We start from the raw sequence: 21,858 nt of genomic DNA on the forward strand, positions 1-21,858 counted from the left end.
AGTTTCTCCTAAGGGAAACCTGGTGCACACTGATGAGGGGCAATCACCCCAAAACAGCTGTCCTTGTATGGTTCTGTTCTCCTTATGGAGAAGACTCAGGCTTTGGCTCATATTCCCAGTCATTGTTACAATGCTTGTTAAAAGGTCTGACATTGACTTGCAGGAATGCTGCTTTCCAATAGGTGGCGCTGCAGAGGCATTGTTCCATCTTCCCATTTAAATGTGGATGTTGCTGCAGATCTAGCCATGGACCTCACTCTGCATGTTAATGAATGAAATCTGCAAGAGAAATCTACAACATTTCGGCAACAGACAGCCAAAAATCTACTGTGATGTAACGTTGCATTTTTATTTACTAATTTAGAAACTAGAAGGCGAATAATTAAAAAAAAGCAAAAACTACACATAAGACCGCAATAATCACATCGACAGCCCACAAGAAAATTACCCGCGGCAACAAAAACAGCAGAATGACTAACTTGAAGTAGTTACCGCAGGAGAGCATCATGTGCAAATACAAGAATTGTGTCTAAAACCCAATAAACCTCGCAGTTTGGCTAAAATTGTGGTAAAAGCACAAACCGTGACTGCGCCATGTGACCAAAGCGTTTTGTATGCCGTGTTTGGGAATGAGCCTCTGCTGATAGAGCCGGCAGCGGATTGTCTGCCACGTGTGTCATTTTAAATGTGCAAGACGGAAAATGCAAAGGGTTCCCATGAGTAACAACAGCGCCACCACCAGGTGCCTATTGGTTTTTTTCTTTTTACACACTACATTACAAAATGAATTTTCACATACAGTTTGCAGCCCTGAAATTACACTCTTTGTTGATATAAATAAATGAATGAATGAATGAATGAAGCGCCTAGAAGGTGTTGACCCCAAGAGATAAGCAAGTTATCCCCTATCCCAGTGATGCCTAATCGGGGTGCTGTGGCACCCTGGCGTGCCGTGAGGACCCCTCAGTGTTGCCACGGCCCACAGGCTGGAAATACTCAGCCAACCTCAAATGTGCTTTTTAGGCAGCGCCCGCTAGGGTACACTGGGGGTCGGGTCGGAGCAGAGGCACTACTCCGACCCTAGTGTAGTGGCCGCTGCTTGTGATTGCAAGAACAGCTTTTATTGATTTCAATGAGAGCTGCGCCTTTCATTCCAAGCGCCGATCTCGGGGTATGCCGGCGGCCGCTCCCTGGAGAATCCCTTTAAGCTGGATCCATATGGAGCAGATTTGCAGCGGAATGTCCGTAAGGACCCTCCACACGGAAATTCCACAGCATTTACAGTAGCAGCAAAGTGGATGAAATTTTGAAAATCTCGAACACAAGCTGCGGAAAAAGTCCGCAGAAAACCCGAATTTAATTCCGCAGTATGTCCATTTTATCGCTGTTTCCACTGCAGAATTCACCTCTTTTTAATGAAGGGCGGGTTTGAGGCAGACTTTCCGCTGCTGATCTGCTGGGACATTTCGCAGCACATCAGCCCATATGGCCCCAGCCTTAGGGTATGTTTACACATAGTGGGAATTCTGCGGATCATCAGCAGCGCAAAATTCTGCAACATTTTCACAAAAGGCAAAGTCAAAATAAGAGTCATCGGCGTGGATTTTGACTCCAAATCAGCTGATTTCAGAAGATACCGCGCTCCCTCTCACCTCCAAATCTTTACACTCTCGGCGCCTCCCCTCCCCAGGCACCCGGCAGCCTCTAGTCAGGTTATGCGGAAGTGGCCAGTGGCGCTGCACTCACTAGAGGCCGCCGGGTGCCTGAAATCCTGGAAGTAAAACCATAAGTTGCGATAAGCCACAAACCAAGCCACGTCCTTGACCACAGCCCAATTTCGTTAGTGGCAACCCATGGTAAACATTTTTTCCAGGTGTGCCCAAGGCTGAAAAGGAAACACTGCCCAACCTGTGGGGAGGGGATAACGTGTAGCCAAGGACGATCAGAGTGTATCTGTGCTCCAGAATTTGCAGGGTTGAAGGAAGGCGACAAGTATGGCGGTGCGCAGTGGAAAGATATGGTTCAAGTCCTCATCCATGGACAATCGTACAACGATGAAACGATCCGAAGACTGTGAAGATGTACCAGTCAAGTAATGGGAAGCCATTTCTCGGTTTGATCATTGAGATCAAACAGAGCATGTAGAAGTTTTGGTAATATATGCGTTCCTTCATGCGTACGTCATCCATCTACTGGAGCATGGGGAGACTTTACTTGTCCAAGGTCACATGCTGTGATCATTTAACCCCTTAGTGATGGTCATTATGTCTTTTTACGGACTTCACTAATGGGCTTTAAAACTGCATACACATCTTTTTAAAAGCGGTGTTTGGCTGACTACTGACAGCCAGGTTCCTGCTCTAACCACCAGTAGCGGAGAGCCCTCAGATCCTGGCAGCCTAACCCCTAACATGTCACGATTACTAGCAACTGCAGCATGAAAGCAGATGGCAGGAGGAGGGAGCTTCTTCTGCCACCCATCTTCACCCCACAGTGCGATTGCAAGGTACCAATGGGTTCCCATGCAGCCGGAAACCTGTCAAAGGCCTTCATGTCTGTCTTGTAACCTGACCTATTAGACCCTGCCTCCGTCAGAGTTGAATAAGCTGCTGTCATAGGCTTAATAGAATGCACTACATAAGTAATTCAGTATACTACCCTATCAGGCAAATTATCACACCTTCAAGGCACCCCGAGAGACGCAAAAAAAATTCAACAAAGTTGAAAAAACTTATAAAAGTTATAAAAAACATACACTACCGTTCAAAAGTTTGGGGTCACATTGAAATGTCCTTATTTTTGAAGGAAAAGCACTGTACTTTTCAATGAAGATAACTTTAAACTAGTCCTAACTTTAAACAAATGCACTCTATACATTGCTAATGTGGTAAATGAGTATTCTAGCTGCAAATGCCTGTTTTTTTGTGCAATATCTACAAAGGTGAATAGAGGCCCATTTCCAGCAACTATCACTCCAGTGTTCTAATGGTACAATGTGTTTGCTCATTGGCTCAGAAGGCTAATTGATGATTAGAAAACCCTTGTGCAATCATGTTCACACATCTGAAAACAGTCTAGCTCGTTACAGAAGCTACAAAACTGACCTTCCTGTGAGCAGATTGAGTTTCTGGAGCATCACATTTGTGGGGTCAATTAAACGCTCAAAATGGCCAGAAAAAGAGAACTTTCATCTAAAACTCGACAGTCTATTCTTGTTCTTAGAAATGAAGGCTATTCCATGCAAGAAATTGCTAAGAAATTGAAGATTTCCTACAACGGTGTGTACTACTCCCTTCAGAGGACAGCACAAACAGGCTCTAACCAGAGTAGAAAAAGAAGTGGGAGGCCGCGTTGCACAACTAAGCAAGAAGATAAGCACATTAGAGTCTCTAGTTTGAGAAACAGACGCCTCACAGGTACCCAACTGGCATCTTCATTAACCCCTTAATGACATGGCCTATTTTGGCGTTGAGGACCAAGCGATTTTTTTTGGTATTTTTCCATCTCCATTTTTCAAAAGCCATAACTTTTTTATTTTTCCGTGGACGCGGCCGTGTAAGGGCTTGTTTTTTGCGTGGCGATCTGTAGTTTTTATCGGTGCCACTTTTGGGTATATAGACAATATCGTAAATTTTTAATTTTTTTTTTTTAATGATAACAGGGAGAGAAAACGCATCAATTCTGCCATAGATTTTTTATTTTTTTTTTACAGCGTTAATCATGCAGCATAAATGACACACTAAATTTTTTCTGCGGGTCGGTACGGTAACAACGATACCAAAATTGTTATATTTTTTTTAGGTTTTTACACTTTTTTGCAATAAAATACCCTTTTTTTGGAAATCTTTTTTTTTTCTCTATAGCTGCATTCAAAGTCCTGTAACTTTTTTATTTTTCTATGTACAGAGCTCTTTGAGGGCTTATTTTTTGCGAGACGAGCTGTAGTTTTTATTGGTACCATTTTGGGAAATGTACGGCTTTTTTGATCACTTTTATTGCATTTTTTGTGAGGCAAAATGCTAAAAATTAGCATTTTGCCTCTGTTTTTTAGCGTTTTTTTTTACGCTTTTTGTCGTACAAAATAAAAAGCGTGTTCAACTTTTTGTACACGTCGTTACGGACGCGTCAATACCCAATATGTGGGGTTTTAGTTTTCTTTCCCTTTTTTTATGCTAATATTAGAAAAAGCATAAAAAAGGGGTTTTTTACATTTTTTTTTTACATTTTTCTTTTTTTTACACTTTTCTTTTCTTTTTTTTTTATACTATTTGAGTCCCTCTGAGGGACTTACATCACTGTGCCTATGATCGCTGTCATAAGGCATGGCAGAGCTACTGCTCTGCCATGCCTTATCGCTTGTACAGCGATTATAGGCACAGGCAATACAGGACGCCAGTGTCTGGCGTCCTGTTGCCATGGTGACAGGCCGGGCTCTCGCGATAACATCGCGAGTTCCGGCCGGAGACACACAGGGATCGCGATCCCTCTGTGAACTCTTTCCCTGCCGCGATCTACTTAGATCGCGGCAGGGAAGGGGTTAACAGCGGCGGGCGCATCTCCGATGTCCCCCCGCTGTTGGAGCGGGACGCCGGCTGTGACTGACAGCCGGCTCCCGCTGCGGGATAGCGCGGGATCACATGTGATCCCGTGCTATCTCCAGGACGTACCAGGTACGTCATGTTGCGGGAAGTACCAGGCTGCCATGACGTACCAGGTACGTCCAGGAGCGGGAAGGAGTTAAATAGTACCCGCAAAACACCAGTGTCAACATCTACAGTGAAGAGGCGGCTGCGGGATTTTGGGCTTCAGGGCAGAGTGGCAAAGAAAAAGCCATATCTGAGACTGGCCAATAAAAGAAAAAGATTAAGATGGGCAAAAGAACACAGACATTGGACAGAGGAAGACTGGAAAAAAGTGTTTTGGTGTTTGGATCACAAAGAAGAACGTTTGTGAGACGCAGAACAAATGAAAAGATGTTGGAAGAATGCCTGACGCCATCTGTTAAGCATGGTGGAGGTAATGTGATGGTCTGGGGTTGCTTTGGTGCTGGTAAGGTGGGAGATTTGTACAGGGTAAAAGGGATTCTGAATAAGGAAGGCTATCACTCCATTTTGCAACGCCATGCCATACCCAGTGGACAGCGCTTGATTGGAACCAATTTCATCCTACAACAGGACAATGACCCTAAACACACCTCCAAATTGTGCAAGAACTATTTACAGCAGAAGCAGGCAGCTGGTATTCTATCGGTAATGGAGTGGCCAGCGCAGTCACCAGATCTGAACCCCATTGAGCTGTTGTGGGAGCAGCTTGACCGTATGGTACGCCAGAAGTGCCCATCCAACCAATCCAACTTGTGGGAGATGCTTCTAGAAGCGTGGGGTGCAATTTCACAAGCTTACCTCAACAAATTAACAGCTAGAATGTCAAAGGTGTGCAATGCTGTAATTGCTGCAAAAGGAGGATTCTTTGACGAAAGCAAAGTTTGATGTAAAAACAATGTTATTTCAAATACAAATCATTATTTCTAACCTTGTCAATGTCTTGACTCTATTTTCTATTCATTTCACAACGCATGGTGGTGAATAAGTGTGACTTTTCATGGAAAACACAAAATTGTTTGGGTGACCCCAAACTGTTGAACGGTAGTGTATGTATCCCAGAGTGATACCACTAAAAAAATACAACTTGTCCTCAAAAAACCCAAAGCCTCATACAGCTATGTCAATGAGTTATGGCTCTTGTAATGCTTTGATGAAAATTGCTCGGTACTCAAGGCAAAAAATGAGCTTGTCAATAAGGGGTTAAGTCTCACAATACTAGAGGAGTAACCTGAGAGTACAATGAAGAATACACTTTTTATGAGACGGTAATAACTGTCTAATCAAGTACTAATGTTCTTCTTCAATCGAATATCCATCAATGTGTGACCTTCCAATGATCCAGCATCTCGCCGGTCCCAACAGCGCTGGATTCTTGGTACTTTCCCATAAAGTTTATCGCAGTATAAGAGATGGAATGTAAGCATTTACGTAAACTCCTTGAGAGCTACTTGAAAAACCAGAAAGAAGAAGAAACTGGGAAGGCTCAAAGGTCGCTGCAGATTTCACGGATGGAAACACAAAGCCCGCAGATAAAACCAAAAAGCGGAGAGCTCTGGCGCTCTGACCTCGGCTCACCGCATGTATCTGGCTGAGAACTTTGACTTCCCTTATCTGCCGGTGATGTGGTATCATCAGCAACACAAGAGGCCGAAGAGACAGAGAGTCGCGCTGTGGCGGTATCAAATCAAAGCCAGATCAGAGCCGATTGCAGGCGGAAAAACCAACTGGATGCTGGGATATTAACAGTTTATGGTCTACACGCCATTCTATTGAGCGGTCTGATAGCTGTATATTGTGTTTGTGCAGAAATGATGAAGGGGATGAAGGGGCTAGGAGCAAGAGGGGAGCAGTCTGCGAGAGAGCCGGTGGCCCGGGGAGCAGTCTGCGAGAGAGACCGTGGCCCGGGGAGCAGTCTGCGAGAGAGACCGTGGCCCGGGGAGCAGTCTGCGAGAGAGACCGTGGCCCGGGGAGCAGTCTGCGAGAGAGACCGTGGCCCGGGGAGCAGTCTGCGAGAGAGACCGTGGCCCGGGGAGCAGTCTGCGAGAGAGACCGTGGCCCGGGGAGCAGTCTGCGAGAGAGACCGTGGCCCGGGGAGCAGTCTGCGAGAGAGACCGTGGCCCGGGGAGCAGTCTGCGAGAGAGACCGTGGCCCGGGGAGCAGTCTGCGAGAGAGACCGTGGCCCGGGGAGCAGTCTGCGAGAGAGACCGTGGCCCGGGGAGCAGTCTGCGAGAGAGACCGTGGCCCGGGGAGCAGTCTGCGAGAGAGACCGTGGCCCGGGGAGCAGTCTGCGAGAGAGACCGTGGCCCGGGGAGCAGTCTGCGAGAGAGACCGTGGCCCGGGGAGCAGTCTGCGAGAGAGACCGTGGCACGGGGAGCAGTCTGCGAGAGAGACGGTGGCACGGGGAGCAGTTTGCGAGAGAGGGGAACAACAGAAGCAATCCAAGTGACTGAGGGAACAGTCTGTGAGAGTTGAGGGAGCAGTGGAAGCAATCTTTGAGTGATGAGGGTATTGGGAGCAGTCTGTAATGGTCAGGGCACAATCGGGAGCATTCTATGAGACAGTAGTGGCTATAGGGAGCAGTCTGTTAGGGAAGAAGTGCCATGGAGAATAGTTTCAGCCTCCCTCAGTCATCCGCATTTTGACATTGAGTTTTTAATAACAGAACTCTGTAATATCTTCTGATCGCCGTGGCTTTCCAGCTCTGATGGGTCGTTCTATGCACTGTTTGGGCTACAGAGCACCGCCTGAGACTTGGTACAGAAGGACTTTAGTGTTGCTTCTATTCACTCCTGTGCCACTTGTGGTATGAAGAGCGACGGGGCAGTACTGGTCTATTATACTTGGACATTGAATTTACTTGTGTGGCTATAGAGGCTAGAAATGGCTGCAGCAGTGAGGGACCAAAGACGTCTTAGCAGTAAACTGAAAGTTGTCAGGAGATGTTGTAATGGTTGTTTGGGACTCCTATTGATACGGTCGCAACGAGTCTCAATCCACTTTTCCTTAGGGTCACTGTCATTGGGGGCAAGGTATGAATGTATTAGGGGTAGGTTGCTTCTATTTGGGTAAATTAAAGAAAAAAGGAGGGGGTGCTACACTGTCAATTTCCTATCCAGCCATCCCCCAAAACAGACACATGGGGTTAAGTGATGTACAGAACACGTATGAAGTGGGAGGCATCTAAGGACAAAGATTTCTGACATGGTGTGAATACGAGGACAGCGCTACAGGAAATATCCCCGAGGTCCAGGCCTTGGGCAGACAATGGAATCAGTTGATGTGTGGTGGCTCCAGCACCTATTGAAGTGAGGTGGTGCTGTGAGGTCAGATGAGAACAGAGATGGTTAAATTTACTTCTTGAGAACCCCTACAAATATAGGGCTAAATATGGCTGTAGGGCATTTTGCGCCATATGGAGTGCGGCTCTTCAGGCTAGCTCCTGGAACCCATCGATCGGCATCAGAAAGTTGCCCAAACCTTCTATTTTCCAGGCAACCTTCTCTTGTGCTGTCGTGGTGATAGGTGTTCTAAAAGCCTTCAGAATGGGATACTGCTCTCTGGACTATGCTGGTTTATACTACTTTTTTGAAAGTAGTATAAACTACTTAAAAAAATACAAAAAACTTTATTCTGGAGGAAAAGTCAGGAGAACAAGCGGAGGTTGCAGACAGCAGTCTGGATGGTGTGTTGCTCCCCAGGCTCTGTCCTGCATTGTCTGCCCATAAATTCCGGCTTCCTTTATTCCACTTGCTATCTGGTCTTCTAGCAACGTGCGTACAGAACATCATAAAACACCCCTCAGCGGCTGCAGATCATCATAAGACACCCCTCAGCTGCTGCAGATCATCATAAGACACCCCTCAGCGGCTGCAGAACATCATAAGACACACCTCAGCGGCTGCAGAACATCATAAGACACACATCAGCGGCTGCAGATCATCATAAGACACACCTCAGCGGCTGCAGATCATCATAAGACACACCTCAGCGGCTGCAGATCATCATAAGACACACCTCAGCGGCTGCAGATCATCATAAGACACACCTCAGCGGCTGCAGATCATCATAAGACACACCTCAGCGGCTGCAGATCATCATAAGACACACCTCAGCGGCTGCAGATCATCATAAGACACACCTCAGCGGCTGCAGATCATCATAAGACACACCTCAGCGGCTGCAGATCATCATAAGACACACCTCAGCGGCTGCAGATCATCATAAGACACACCTCAGCGGCTGCAGATCATCATAAGACACACCTCAGCGGCTGCAGATCATCATAAGACACACCTCAGCGGCTGCAGATCATCATAAGACACACCTCAGCGGCTGCAGAACATCATAAGACACACCTCAGCGGCTGCAGAACATCATAAGACACACCTCAGCGGCTGCAGAACATCATAAGACACACCTCAGCGGCTGCAGAACATCATAAGACACACCTCAGCGGCTGCAGAACATCATAAGACACACCTCAGCGGCTGCAGAACATCATAAGACACACCTCAGCGGCTGCAGAACATCATAAGACACACCTCAGCGGCTGCAGAACATCATAAGACACATCTCAGCGGCTGCAGAACATCATAAGACACACCTCAGCGGCTGCAGAACATCATAAGACACACCTCAACGGCTGCAGAACATCATAAGACACACCTCAGCGGCTGCAGAACTTCATAAGACACACCTCAGCGGCTGCAGAACTTCATAAGACACACCTCAGCGGCTGCAGATCATCATAAGACACACCTCAGCTGCTGCAGATCATCATAAGACACACCTCAGCTGCTGCAGAACATCATAAGACACACCACAGCTGCTGCAGATCATAATACACAGCTCAGCTGCTGCAGAACATCATAATACACAGCTCAGCTGCTGAACATCACAACATTGAATATGCTTAAAAACCCCATAATACACAGCTCAGCTGCTGCAGAACATCGTAAAGCACACTTTAGCTGCCGCACAATATTATAACACACCTCAAACCTTCCACTTAATGGTAGACAGAAATCGCCCCCTTACTTTTCAAAAGAGGTTCAGCAGCAGCTGAGGAGTGTATGACGAGGAACATTTAACCCCTTGTATAAACTATTAAGAATCCTAGAAGTCACCGAGGAGCTCCGTATAACGTACGCAGCCGGTGGCGGCTTTACAAGAGGACAAGTCAAGGTCTTCTATTTACTGGTGATTTTCGGGAGTGCGACTCCTGGATGACTGTGATTATCATCATGTCTGGTGCCTTGAAGGCAGAAGAGTAGAAGGGAATCCCTAATCCCTCCTATTAGCGAGTGGCTTGCTGCATGTGTGACATATTCCTTTATAGCCGGCATTATAGCGGCGGCGGTGGCGGCTGTGAAGAATAAGTGTGCGCAGCAGATAAAACGACTGCTGAAAACTGCAGATAAGATAAGAAGTGGCAGAGTTCATATAATAGCTGCTCCATGCTGGGACCAGCAGGACTCTCTGTGGTCGCCGTGTAGAGGGAACTGGGAGGAAATAGCGTTCCCTCCGGCACACCATGCGCCGGCTCTTTGTAAACTTTTTTTTAGAGCAAACATACAAAAAGCGGCTTTTATTCCCCATTGTTCCTGGTTTCTGCTCCGTACGCGAGTCTTCACGGATATTCTCGGCTTCTGCTGTGTGTATTCTCTATCTTGCTGCATTGTGACTGTATCTGGCGGTACTTTTTTGTGTACCTTATTAAGTCCAAGCCCACACCAGCAATGACCGATAGTGGGGAATATTGAAAATATCAAACTCATACTCACCGGTCAGATGTCCGCGAGTCTATCACTGCCGCTCTGGAAGCAGTAAGTTGCCACAGCGCTCACAAACCGCTCCTTGTGCATGTGACCACCCAGCCAATCACAGACTTCACGTGCCGTTCCTTGTGCATGTGACCACTCAGCCAATCACAGACTTCACGTGCAGCTCCTTGTGCATGTGACCACCCAGCCAATCACAGACTTCACGTGCCGTTCCTTGTGCATGTGACCACTCAGCCAATCACAGACTTCACGTGCAGCTCCTTGTGCATGTGACCGCTCAGCCAATCACAGACTTCACATGCCGCTCCTTGTGCATGTGACCACTCAGCCAATCACAGACTTCACATGCCGCTCCTTGTGCATGTGACCGCTCAGCCAATCACAGACTTCACGTGCCGCTCCTTGTGCATGTGACCGCTCAGCCAATCACAGACTTCAAATGCTGTTCCTTGTGCATGTGACCGCTCAGCCAATCAGACTTCCCGTGCCACTTCTTATGCATGTGACCGCTCAGCCAATCAGACTTCTCGTGCCGCTTCTTATGCATGTGACCGCTCAGCCAATCACAGACTTCATGTGCCGCTCCTTGTGCATGTGACCATTCAGCCAATCACAGACTTCACGTGCTGCTCCTTGTGCATGTGACCGCTCAGCCAATCACAGACTTCCCGTGCCGTTTCTTGTGCATGTGACCGCTCAGCCAATCACAGACTTCAAATGCTGTTCCTTGTGCATGTGACCGCTCAGCCAATCACAGACTTCCCGTGCCACTTCTTATGCATGTGACCGCTCAGCCAATCTCAGACTTCACTTGCCGCTCCTTGTGCATGTGACCGCTCAGCCAATCACAGATTTCACGTGCCGCTCCTTGTGCATGTGACCGCTCAGCCAATCACAGACTTCACGTGCCGTTCACGGCAAAATCACCGCTAAAGCCTGTGTTTGGTTGAGTGGCAAGAAGCACGATGAACAGCTGCGGCAAGTTCCTTGTTTGGGAGTGACGGAGACCGGAATGACTGTGATGGAGTCAAGGGACATCTGACTGATGAATGTGCTAAACCCCTTAGTGAAGGCCGTTATGCCTTTTTACGGAGCGCACTAATGGGCTTTAAAAGTGCAAATACATCTTTTTAAAGAAATGGCTTGGCTGACTACTGACAGCCAGGCTCCTGCTCTAATCTCCAGTAACGGAGAAATCTCAGATCCTGGCAGTTTAACTCCTTACATGCCACAATCAATAGCAGATGCAGCATGGAAGCAGATGACAGAGGGAGGAGGCTCCTTCTGTCACCCAATGGCACCCCGCAGTGTGATGGTAAGTTGCTAATTGGTTCCAATCGCAGCCAGGAGCCTGAAAAAGGCTTTATGTCTGCCATGTAACTCAGCATATTAGGTCCCGCCTCCATCGGAGTTTAATAGGCTGCTATCAAAGGCTTAGTAGAATGCACTACATAAGTAGTGCAGTGTACTATCCTAACAATTGTATTTTTGCATCTTCAATCCCCAGGGACTGTAAAACAGCATTTAATAAGTTCAATAATGTTTCATTCAAAAGATAAAAATCCAGTAAAAAACACAAAAAAACAAAAAAAACAAAACACATTTTCGCCACAAAAACCCTTTTGAAATGGATAAAGTACCCCAAAATTTTGTGGAAAACAACACATAATAAGAATTCTCATTGTTGAGAATTTTCACACTGTTGGCAAAACAGAAATTAGACCAGAATTATAAAAAAAATATCATAATCCGCTCCTGTACCCAAACTTCCTAAAACAAGACACCTGGCACATTGTGAAAATGCATTTTACAATCATGAGCGCCTTCATGCAACAGGGACATTGCAGGGCTGTGTGCGTTATCCTGAAACGAATGCTGCACCGTTTCAGAATAAATGTACTTTGAAGATTGGCACAGAACAGAGCCTGGAGTCATGGGGGTGGAGCCTTGTCAGCCTGTCCCCGCCCACATCATATAGCCTATGAGAACTTTCCCTGCTTGCATGTAGGCAGGCAGATGTGGGCAGGGCTCCGCCCCCATGACTCCAGGCTCCGGTTTGTGTCAATCTGCAGCATTTCAGGAGAACACACGCTGCCCTATAATAAACATCCCTGTCCCGGGTTTATGCTGTATGTGGTTTGCACAGCATAACCTGCTGACAGGCTCCTTTTAACCCCTTAGTGATACGGCCTATTTTGAACTTAAGGACAACGATTTTGGGGGGGGGATTTTCATTTTTTTCCCGATGACATGGCCGTATGAGGGCTCGTTTTTTTGTGCTGCGCACTGTAGCTTTTATTGGTACAGTTTTACACAATCAAAACCCTTTTGGCCATTTTTTTTTACATCTCTGCAATCAAAGTCCCACAACTTTATTATTTTTTCCATCAACGAAACTCTTATTTTAATAGCGTTAGGCTGCAGGATTAAACGCGTGTTCAATTTACTGTATGAGATGTTACAAATGCGACAATACCAAGTATGTAGGTTTTTTATCGTTTACATATTATTTATTAAAAAGAGAGAGCGGGAAGTGCGGCCATAAGTTTTTACCATTTTTTAGGTTTTTTTTCTTTTACCATCTTCATTTTCATCTTATTGCACATTTTTATGTCCCTCTAGTGAACTTGAGCCTGCAATCCTATGATCGTTCTGAGAATACATTGCTGTACCACTGCGCTGCAATACATTATTGCTATTCGTAGCTATCATACGGAATGGCAACCTATTGGCTCTCTGTGATTACTTAGTGATGCCTATATGAACCTTTTATATGCTGTGATCAGCATTGATCGTTGCTTGTAAGGGGTTAACAGTGGGGATCAGTGATCTCACCAATCCGCACTGTTGGAATAGGAGGCTAGCTGTCAGTCGCAACCGGCTCCCATTGTGCATGGTGCGCGCTCAAAATCTAAGCCCTCGCCATCCATAGAATGTAAGTTTATGTCCACTTGCAGGAACCCCTTCCCAGCCAGGACGTAAACCTGCGCTCTAGGGGGATAAGGGGTTAATGATCATTCGTCTTTATACAGTAGATCATCTGCCCATGTGACACATAATGAACGCGCACCGACCAACATGCTCACTGATGATCTGGCCGCGTAGAAGGACCCTAGATTGTGAGCCTCAATGGACACAGTCTTGGGTTACAAAACGGCACAATGACCCGTTTCAATTTTTTTAACCCACGTGAAAACCATACATTACACAGCAGGAGGGTTTATGCTGTTCGTAAAAAATATGCGCGTAATAAGGAGCACAAATACGTCCGTGTGGATGAGCCCTCAGGACCCGTCCACACGGTCATATGCCATCCGTGAAACGCACACCTTTTTTAAAATATTGCAGTCAACAGGAAAAGTAAGGGGACGTATGGCGGTACGCTTCCATGCGCTCAATGCATACGTTTTTGTGGCCAAATGCCTTTGAGGGAAAAAAGGTACTGAACTACAAAACTTTATGAAAAAAAAAAAATGTTGAGCAAGAGAGGTCTAAATTTTTTATATCAAAAACGGATCTAAGTGTATTAAAAGGTATATTCCGCACATACGATTTAAAAACGTAAACGTAGGCATAGAGACGCGCGCGTTGGTACATTTATTTCTAGGGGGTTTCTTGTATGCTTGAACCGCACATGAGATTGTAGTGTGGAGGCGTCCTGATCGATTTCGCAGTTAGGGCTTATTCACACGGCCATGAAATCTGTAGCGTTTTCACAGACCAAAACTGAACTTATTTCCTGCATATTTGGTCGTTCTTACTTTTTTACGTGCGTGTATTCACTGCGTTTTTCACGCTTGCAAAAAAATGCGTTCTCATTGCATACTTACACGACCCCGTAGACTTTAATGGGCAATTTCAGACGAAATGGGACATGCTGCGACTTACTTCACACGTGTGGAAAGTGTTGGCCTGAATACCCCAATACAAATCAATGGGGGTTCTGCTGTCCGAATTATGCATGTAATATGAAGAGCAAATACGCCGTGTGAATGAGCCCTCACAGTGGAAAACCGCAGTAGGAAATAAACTCTGTGTCCACATATAATATGTATAAAAAATGTAAAATCAACGTATAAAAAGAAAAAAAAAAAAGACATAAAAAAACAAGTTTTAAAAATAAACTTTTTTTCACAATTCGCCTCGAATAAAAGCAAAGAAAAAAATATTACTATAAGATAAATGTTATAATACAGAAAATAAAATGCAAAAAAAGAAGAAAAAAAACAAATCTTTGAAAATCACTAAAAAATAAATATCTCCGGTCATTTAGCACCAAAACACTCAGGTTATTAAAGGGTTAAACCGAATAATCCGGCTGTTGATGGATCCCATGGATGCCGCCCGCTATAAAGTGAATTTTACTGTATTGACCGTAAAACGGAGAACCTACTTGGCAAGCTGTTTTTCGGCATCCGCGCAGAGCTCCAGAAGACCCATTAAAACAGCAGATACGTCCATGTACGGTTCCCACACCGTAAAGCCTCGTCCAATCAGATCAATAGCCGTCCTGCGGATGGTGCTGTGAGGAGGGAGCTTAGGGCTGGGGGGCTGCAGCAGCAGGAAAGTCAAAGCCTTGCCTGTGATAAAAAGAAAGGATATACAGCCTTTACGGGGTTTGTACAAGACTTAACAGCAGCTTAAACGGGTACACGTTAAAAATCGGCAACCTCAGCAGAAAACGCACCGGGGCCTCCGTGCGACATCAGCTAGAATGCATAAAACTTAATGGAGGGGAAAACTGTTTGACAGACAAATCACTGTGTATGACACTTGACGTGATAAGGAAGCCGAGTGAGAAGGAGAAAGGATGAGAGGCAAGAAGTAATGTGCGCCACGCAGAGCTACAGACCGCACCGATCAATATGCACGGTACCGCCGCTCATCACCAGCAGCTGTTACAGCACTTTATTGGGCTCACATAAAAACACGCGGGACGTGTAACATCAGGGGCCTTTCCGGAGCTCACAGGGGAGAGGTTTCCAGAAGGGCGCAAAACTTAAATTATATGAAAGTCTGGCCTTGAATAAGGTTCATAATTCAGATTTCTATCTCCCGATCCCTCTCTAATGAGCAGAGCCCCGCTTCCTGATAAAGAGCTCCAAATCCTCTGTGTAAATATAGATTTTAAATCCAGCATTGCAGCTACCTGTAGCCACCACTAGGGGCGAGCTTTGGAGCTGACTGCATACAGTTTAGACATTGAACTCAATAATAAAACTGTCTACAGTCAGCTCCCCCTAGTGGTGGCTGCAAGCAAACAGAATTTAGCAGCTAAAAGGGTTTCTCGGGACATTAAGAAAAAAAAATTATAAAGGGTTAAAATAAAGAAAAATTGAATATTCACCTATCCTGGCGACTTTCAGTCCAGTACTGCAGTCCCTGTGCCTGCTGCATGGAACACGGAAGAAGTGTCGGGTGGTCCCATGCCATTCATTGTGCACATGACTGCTTAGCCATTCACAGGCTTCATAGAAGAATCACCGCTGAATTCTGTGAGTGGCTGAGTGGTCATACATGAGTATTTTCTTTCCATTTGAACCCTCCATAATTTTTTTTAATGTCCCAGAAACCCCTTTAAGGGCTCTTGCACACTGGCGATTATGATATCGCTATGGATTTTTAACGCAAATGTCAAGAAAATTTTCTAATGTTAAAAAGGCATTGCACAAAAATCGCAAGTTTGTTGCGCTTCATATTCCCATCAATAAGACTTGTTATAAGTCATTTTCATTTGAAGTAATGCCGCCATCCAATAGATGGCGCTATAGAGGTATTTTTCCATCTTTCTTATTTGCATAAATTTCCCAGAGTATCATCGCCTTAGAAGTCTCCTTCCTCCTCTTTTAGGTGTCCCCATGCCCCGTTTGGGTGCTCTTCTTGGGGAGAGACTATACCATCCCCTGACCCACTCACCCCCAAGGTGTCTCCACACACTTTTTGGGTGCTCTCCTTAAGGAGACACAACACAGCTTCTGACCGGAGGAAACTGGAAAACCCAGAGGACACCCATGCGAACACGAGGAGAACATAAAGACTCCATGTAGATGTTGCTCATAGCCAAATTCGAATATAGGAGTAAAATGGCAATAACCTTCTGCACGTGGGGTCCAGGGGTATGGAAACAGCTGAACTGGCTGAGCTATGTGGTTTCTGTAGCTTCCATTCACTTTAAGGCTGTTTCCACGTACAGCCGGGCTGGGAGTAGTCGGGCTCAGTTCTTGTGCATATGTCATTAGAGTGGAGATGGGAATACCCCTTTAACCTCTCCGAACACTGGACAGACAGGGTGGACTTTACCACTTAAAGCTGCTCCAAGGCCGTAAAGTGAAATCCAAAATGTGCCATTTATGATACTGGTGTCTTCTTATGTGGCAGAGGGGACCCCAGTCAGTCCCCAATGCCCAGATGTGACCACTAACTCTTGCCCCTGTAACTACGCCCCACAACTAAACACCTGCCGGTAGATTTTATGTTTCTATATCACAGGATAGAAGTAAATAGAACCAGACCACGTAGATCAATAGACCTCTATACATGTATGAGCCCACACCAAGCAAACAAAGCAGGAACCATGTACAGTACTAGGGAATCATTGATTTCTGGTATAATTTGGGCCCATGTATGGCACCGTATGGATAGAACAAGCTGTGAGGGAATCGTAAAATGTATAGGAACAACGGGTAGAACATTGTTAATTACCAACCTTGTAAAGAACGAGTTCATGACTCTCTATGGTCTTTTATGGACACAATAAATCCAAACTGGATGCATTTCTCTTTTCCAAGGTGCAGAAGGCTGAAGCCAAATACACACGAGCCCGGAATCGTAAAATCATAGAACGGTAGAGTTGGAAGGGACCTTCAGGGTCATCGGGTCCAACCCCCTGCTCAGTGAGTGTTTGGTCTGCTAGACTTATTTGGGAGAGGATTTCAACCGCAAGAGTATAATTGGCCATATATCAGTAAGTCGGAAGTTAGAGTAGCAGCCAAATCCTTGTAATAAGTTTATTATCTTACGGAGATAATGGCATTTTTTCTTTATCGTTGTTGTGACTATTTCTGCAAAAGTGACTACAGGAAGTGCGGCCATATTGGTTGTCACTTTTGAATTCTCTTCTAAGACAATGATCTTATTGTTATAGGTAGACTATTCTAACAACAAATGATCCACAAGGCCAATTTAAAATGGACAACCAATATGGCTACATCATCAATATGAGCACAATTTTAAAGGGACAGCATTGTTTAGAAACGGTAGAGAGCCTGGCTGATAAAAAGCAGAATACCAAGGCGAGGAGCGAAGAGAATGCTTTAAAATGTAAAATTATTGGAGTAGTGAGAAGATACAGGACAAAACATAAAAGACACGTGTTTCTTCAAGCCTGTTGGAAATACTCTTTTCTATATGCTTTATTAGGGAAAACAGATGTTATAGATTGAGGGAGCGTCCCCTACTTGAAACCTTCCCTCTAAAAATCAGCTCAAAGAGATGTTATCAAGAAGCATCTCTCGCCCCGGTGAACTTGAACCATCAATGGTGACCATTCACCTGAATGACCACCATGTAGTGCCACAGATGAAATATATACCCAGTTGAATGCTCTTCCAGCTAAATTTGCTGCTTGTGGGTGGGGTGTTGGGTTTTGAATTAGGGGGATTGTGTTTGATGAGACAACCCCTGTGTGGATGGCTGACACGGACAAATGCGTATAGGGGTGTCCCAACTCTGCCCTAAATGTAGATGTTGGGGAAAACAAGGATCAGGCATGCTGATTTTCAATATGTCCAAACGTCTCTTCCCAAAGGAGATGAGCCACTACCAGAGGTGCCAGACGTTGGCTTCAGGCTCTTTTCAATGGGCCGATTCCTAGCAAGATCACAGTTTGTTAACCTGGCCTTTACCCGGGCCAATTCAGACTCTATGGGGGTTAAACGATCATATATACAATAATTTGTCCTCCATAGAGAACCACTTCTGTCAGCAGCACATTCCCCATTCACATGCGGAAATGTGCTGCTGAGAACGATGAATTTTCAGGCTGCACAAAGATGCAAGACACAATGAGAGTTTACTCATCCATTGGCTAATCTCTGGCCTGCTTACACAGGGCAATGATCTGGTTATTGAGCATTGTAATGAACGGGTGTTCATGATCATTGGCCCATGTAAAGGGCCTTTATTTCCCTCTCCGCATGGAGAACACATGCACGCTCTGACAAACTGAGCACTCATGTCTATGGGGAGATTCTGGAGGACTTGGCATCGGCCAAATGAGAACTTGACTGATGGTTACTGAAGGCGTACGGGTACCTTAAGATGTCTATTTACACCAAATTAAAGGAAATAAGTTTCTATCCATACACAGCAGATTGGTGACATTTCTGAAGTAGAGGTGGTCAACAATGAACTAGATTTTTACGTATCATCAGCGGAGTCACTAGACGTAGTTCGATCTATAACAGGTCCCCACCATCCACATGCCATTTCTACTCTTGGTGTCTTCTTATGTGGAAGAAGGTAGTTTGGGCTCTACCAGGCTCCGATGCCATGGATTTGACTGTTATGTCTACACTCCTTATAGATACAACTATACCCCCTTTTATCGTGTTACTATTAGTACCCTGACAATTCTAGTTATGAGTGTTCACAGTAGTTTATAGGATTTAATCAAAAACAGACCTTCACTGTACGAAGACAATTATGAGCCATTGAGCTTTTAGATAATGAAGAGCATAGGTAATAAAACCATAGGACGGTAACCAGGACTATATAAGTTAGTAGCAGTAAGCCCTCCGCCATGACGAGACGGCGAGGAAAGAGTTACGAGTGCACAGGTTTCCCGAGGATAAAAATACATAGATTTTAGTGAAGAGCAGCTGTGGTTCCCTATTAGGTTAGCTCCATCTATAATACGCGCCTCTGTCTTTGTACTCTCTTATTATCTGTTCTGCAGTTGCAGAAGAGGACACTCAGGTCACTCACTGAAGACATTTTATATTCAGGACCTCTGCAGAGGTCAAAGGAGATGCTTAGAGAAATCTCAGGACAGGCTCACTTGGCATTTAAAAGAAACCTTGAAGGTTATTCCTAGGGAAACCACTCGAAAAGCACAATCCACAAGTTCTGGTTTTCAATACATGAGATGGAAATTTGCCCCGATCTTCAGCGTGGGCTTATATTTCCTTCGGTTCTATGCAGCCGTTGAGTCTAAACATCTATAGGCTACATAGATCTCATGTTCATGGCGGAGATTAGCAGGAAGGTCACCGGTGGCCAGCTAGATAAATTAAGATTCCAGCATCGTTCCCCCGGGAAATGGAAGAATGCCGAGTGTTGTGGTGTAGTGTCTACATGAGAAATAACGTATAGAAGGAATTATACCAAAGAGGTCATCGTAGAAGACACTGATCAAGTGAAAGGTCTACTGGGATACACCATACCCAAGAAGAGCAGCAGACCGTACAATCATGTTTTACCCGCTACTGACTACAACAACTTTGGTTGGGTGATTCCCAGTTGTGAGCCACAGACAGGCAACTTTGGTGCAAATTGCATGTGACTCGGTTGCATGTATTTATTTTTTGCATGTCTTAAAGTTACATATTTCACATTTAACTGGATGGGACACGACTGTCCACCCAAATTTCCAGTAAGTCTAAATTGTTGTTGAATTACAATTTGTAAAATCCTGAAGTTGTACAAATTGTTTTCTATGGAAGCTTTAGTTGTGTGATTAAAGTTGCCCTAGTCTAATGGATGCAGAACTGGAGATTGACTATTTGGGTCCATAGGCAAGGTAAAAGCTTTAGGCCCCTCTCACACGGGCGATTTTTACAGGGTTTGAAACTCCTGCTAAAATTGCTGTACTGAGCTTCCATCAATTTCAATGGGGCTTCTCAGACGAGCGTTTTAGCGTGGCATTTCTAAAAAAGGCGCTTTTTGAACGCTGTCAGTTCTATTTTTGTGCGTTTCAGTGATTTTTAATGCACCACATCACCCACTGCAATGATGGGATGCGTTAAGCACAGTGGCCCCTCCAGATTTTAGCCTAGCACTGTACCCTTCCTGACCCAATGCTATTGCAGTAATGAAAATGTAGCCCCTTTGGCAAGATGATGCAGTTTTCTGTATACTACCTGGACAGGAGAGGCACTAAAAAAAAACTTAGAAGGTTTCTAGTGGTCTAACCTGCATATATCAGTAAGTTCTGGCATATTCTAATGGAGAAACTCAATATTTTTTTAAAAAAAGGCACAACAGTGTTATAGGGGTTGTGCTGTCAGACAGAATGCAGTCCCATGGTATAAATGAACTTCAGAATTGGCTTGTCTCAAAGGGGTTGTCTTGCGCCGAAACAGGTTTTTTTTTTTGCATAGGCCCCCCGTTCGGCGCAGGACAAACCCAAGGGATGTGTTAAAATTAAAAAAAAAATTTTTATTTACCCAAATCCCCGCTCTGCGACTTCTTCCTTCTTCCTACTTCTTCCTTCTCCAAGATGGCCGCCGGGATCTTCACCCACGATGCACCGCGGGTCTTCTCCCATGGTGCATCGTGGGCTCTGTGCGGTCCATTGCCGATTCCAGCCTCCTGATTGGCTGGAATAGGCACACGTGATGGGGCGGAGCTACGCGATGACACGTAGAAGGGGGCGGAGCCAGAGCGCCGCTCGTGCCCGGACCGACCAAAAGAAGAAGACCCTTCTGCGCAAGCGCGTCTAAAAAAGCAAGAAGACCCCGAAATTAGACGGAGCTATGGAGACGGGGACGCCAGCAACGGAGCAGGTAAGTGAATAACTTCTGTATGGCTCATATTTAATGCACGATGTATATTACAAAGTGCATTAATATGGCCATACAGAAGTGCTGAACCCCACTTGCTGCCGCGAGACAACCCTTTTAAGCCTTTATGATTGACATTTAGATCATGGGTCCAGCATCCGCATCATCACCATGGGAGTCTTGTGTTGCCTGGCTCTCCTTGTAATGACCAGGATCATAGAAAACAATGATCCCAGTCATTTAACTACCCAGATGTCATGATCAATAGTGACCATGGCATCTAGGTGGTTAGGCTGCAAATTCAATTGTGGGACACTGATGAATAGTCATGGTAGCCAGAGGCTCAGGCATGTTACAACTGCAAGATTATTATGGGACTGCAGAAATTCCCACCCACCCTTCCAAAAAAAAAAAAAAAGTTTTTTTTTTAATTGTGCAAAAGGGAAAAAAACTAAAAAAACGATATAAATTTAGTATCGTTGTAATTGTACCAACCCGTAAAAAAAAAAAAAAATCATGTCATTTATACTGTATGATTAAGGGCGCTAGCACACAAACTGAATTTTGCTGCGGAATCCGCGGAGGGCGTCTGCAGAAAATACCATTCATAGCACAGCGTGTGTAGGTGGCCTAAATGTGGGGAAAAAAACAAAAACACCTAGACAGAATTGATGTTTTTAATCCCTGCCC

General features: G+C 45.2%; 1 protein-coding gene across 2 annotated transcripts in view; it reads right to left on the reverse strand.

Moving 5' to 3' along the window:
• The window catches only part of WDR7 (WD repeat domain 7), a 356,850-nt gene that overhangs the window by 115,066 nt on the left and 219,926 nt on the right, over window positions 1–21,858 (reverse strand). For both annotated transcript variants that reach the window (XM_066602521.1, XM_066602523.1), the window contains one exon: window positions 14,781–14,967. In XM_066602521.1, coding sequence (XP_066458618.1) covers window positions 14,781–14,967 — 187 coding nt within the window. The remainder of the gene's footprint in view (window positions 1–14,780; window positions 14,968–21,858) is intronic.

This window comes from Eleutherodactylus coqui, chromosome 5, assembly GCF_035609145.1.
Source record: "Eleutherodactylus coqui strain aEleCoq1 chromosome 5, aEleCoq1.hap1, whole genome shotgun sequence".
Lineage (NCBI taxonomy): Eukaryota > Metazoa > Chordata > Amphibia > Anura > Eleutherodactylidae > Eleutherodactylus > Eleutherodactylus coqui.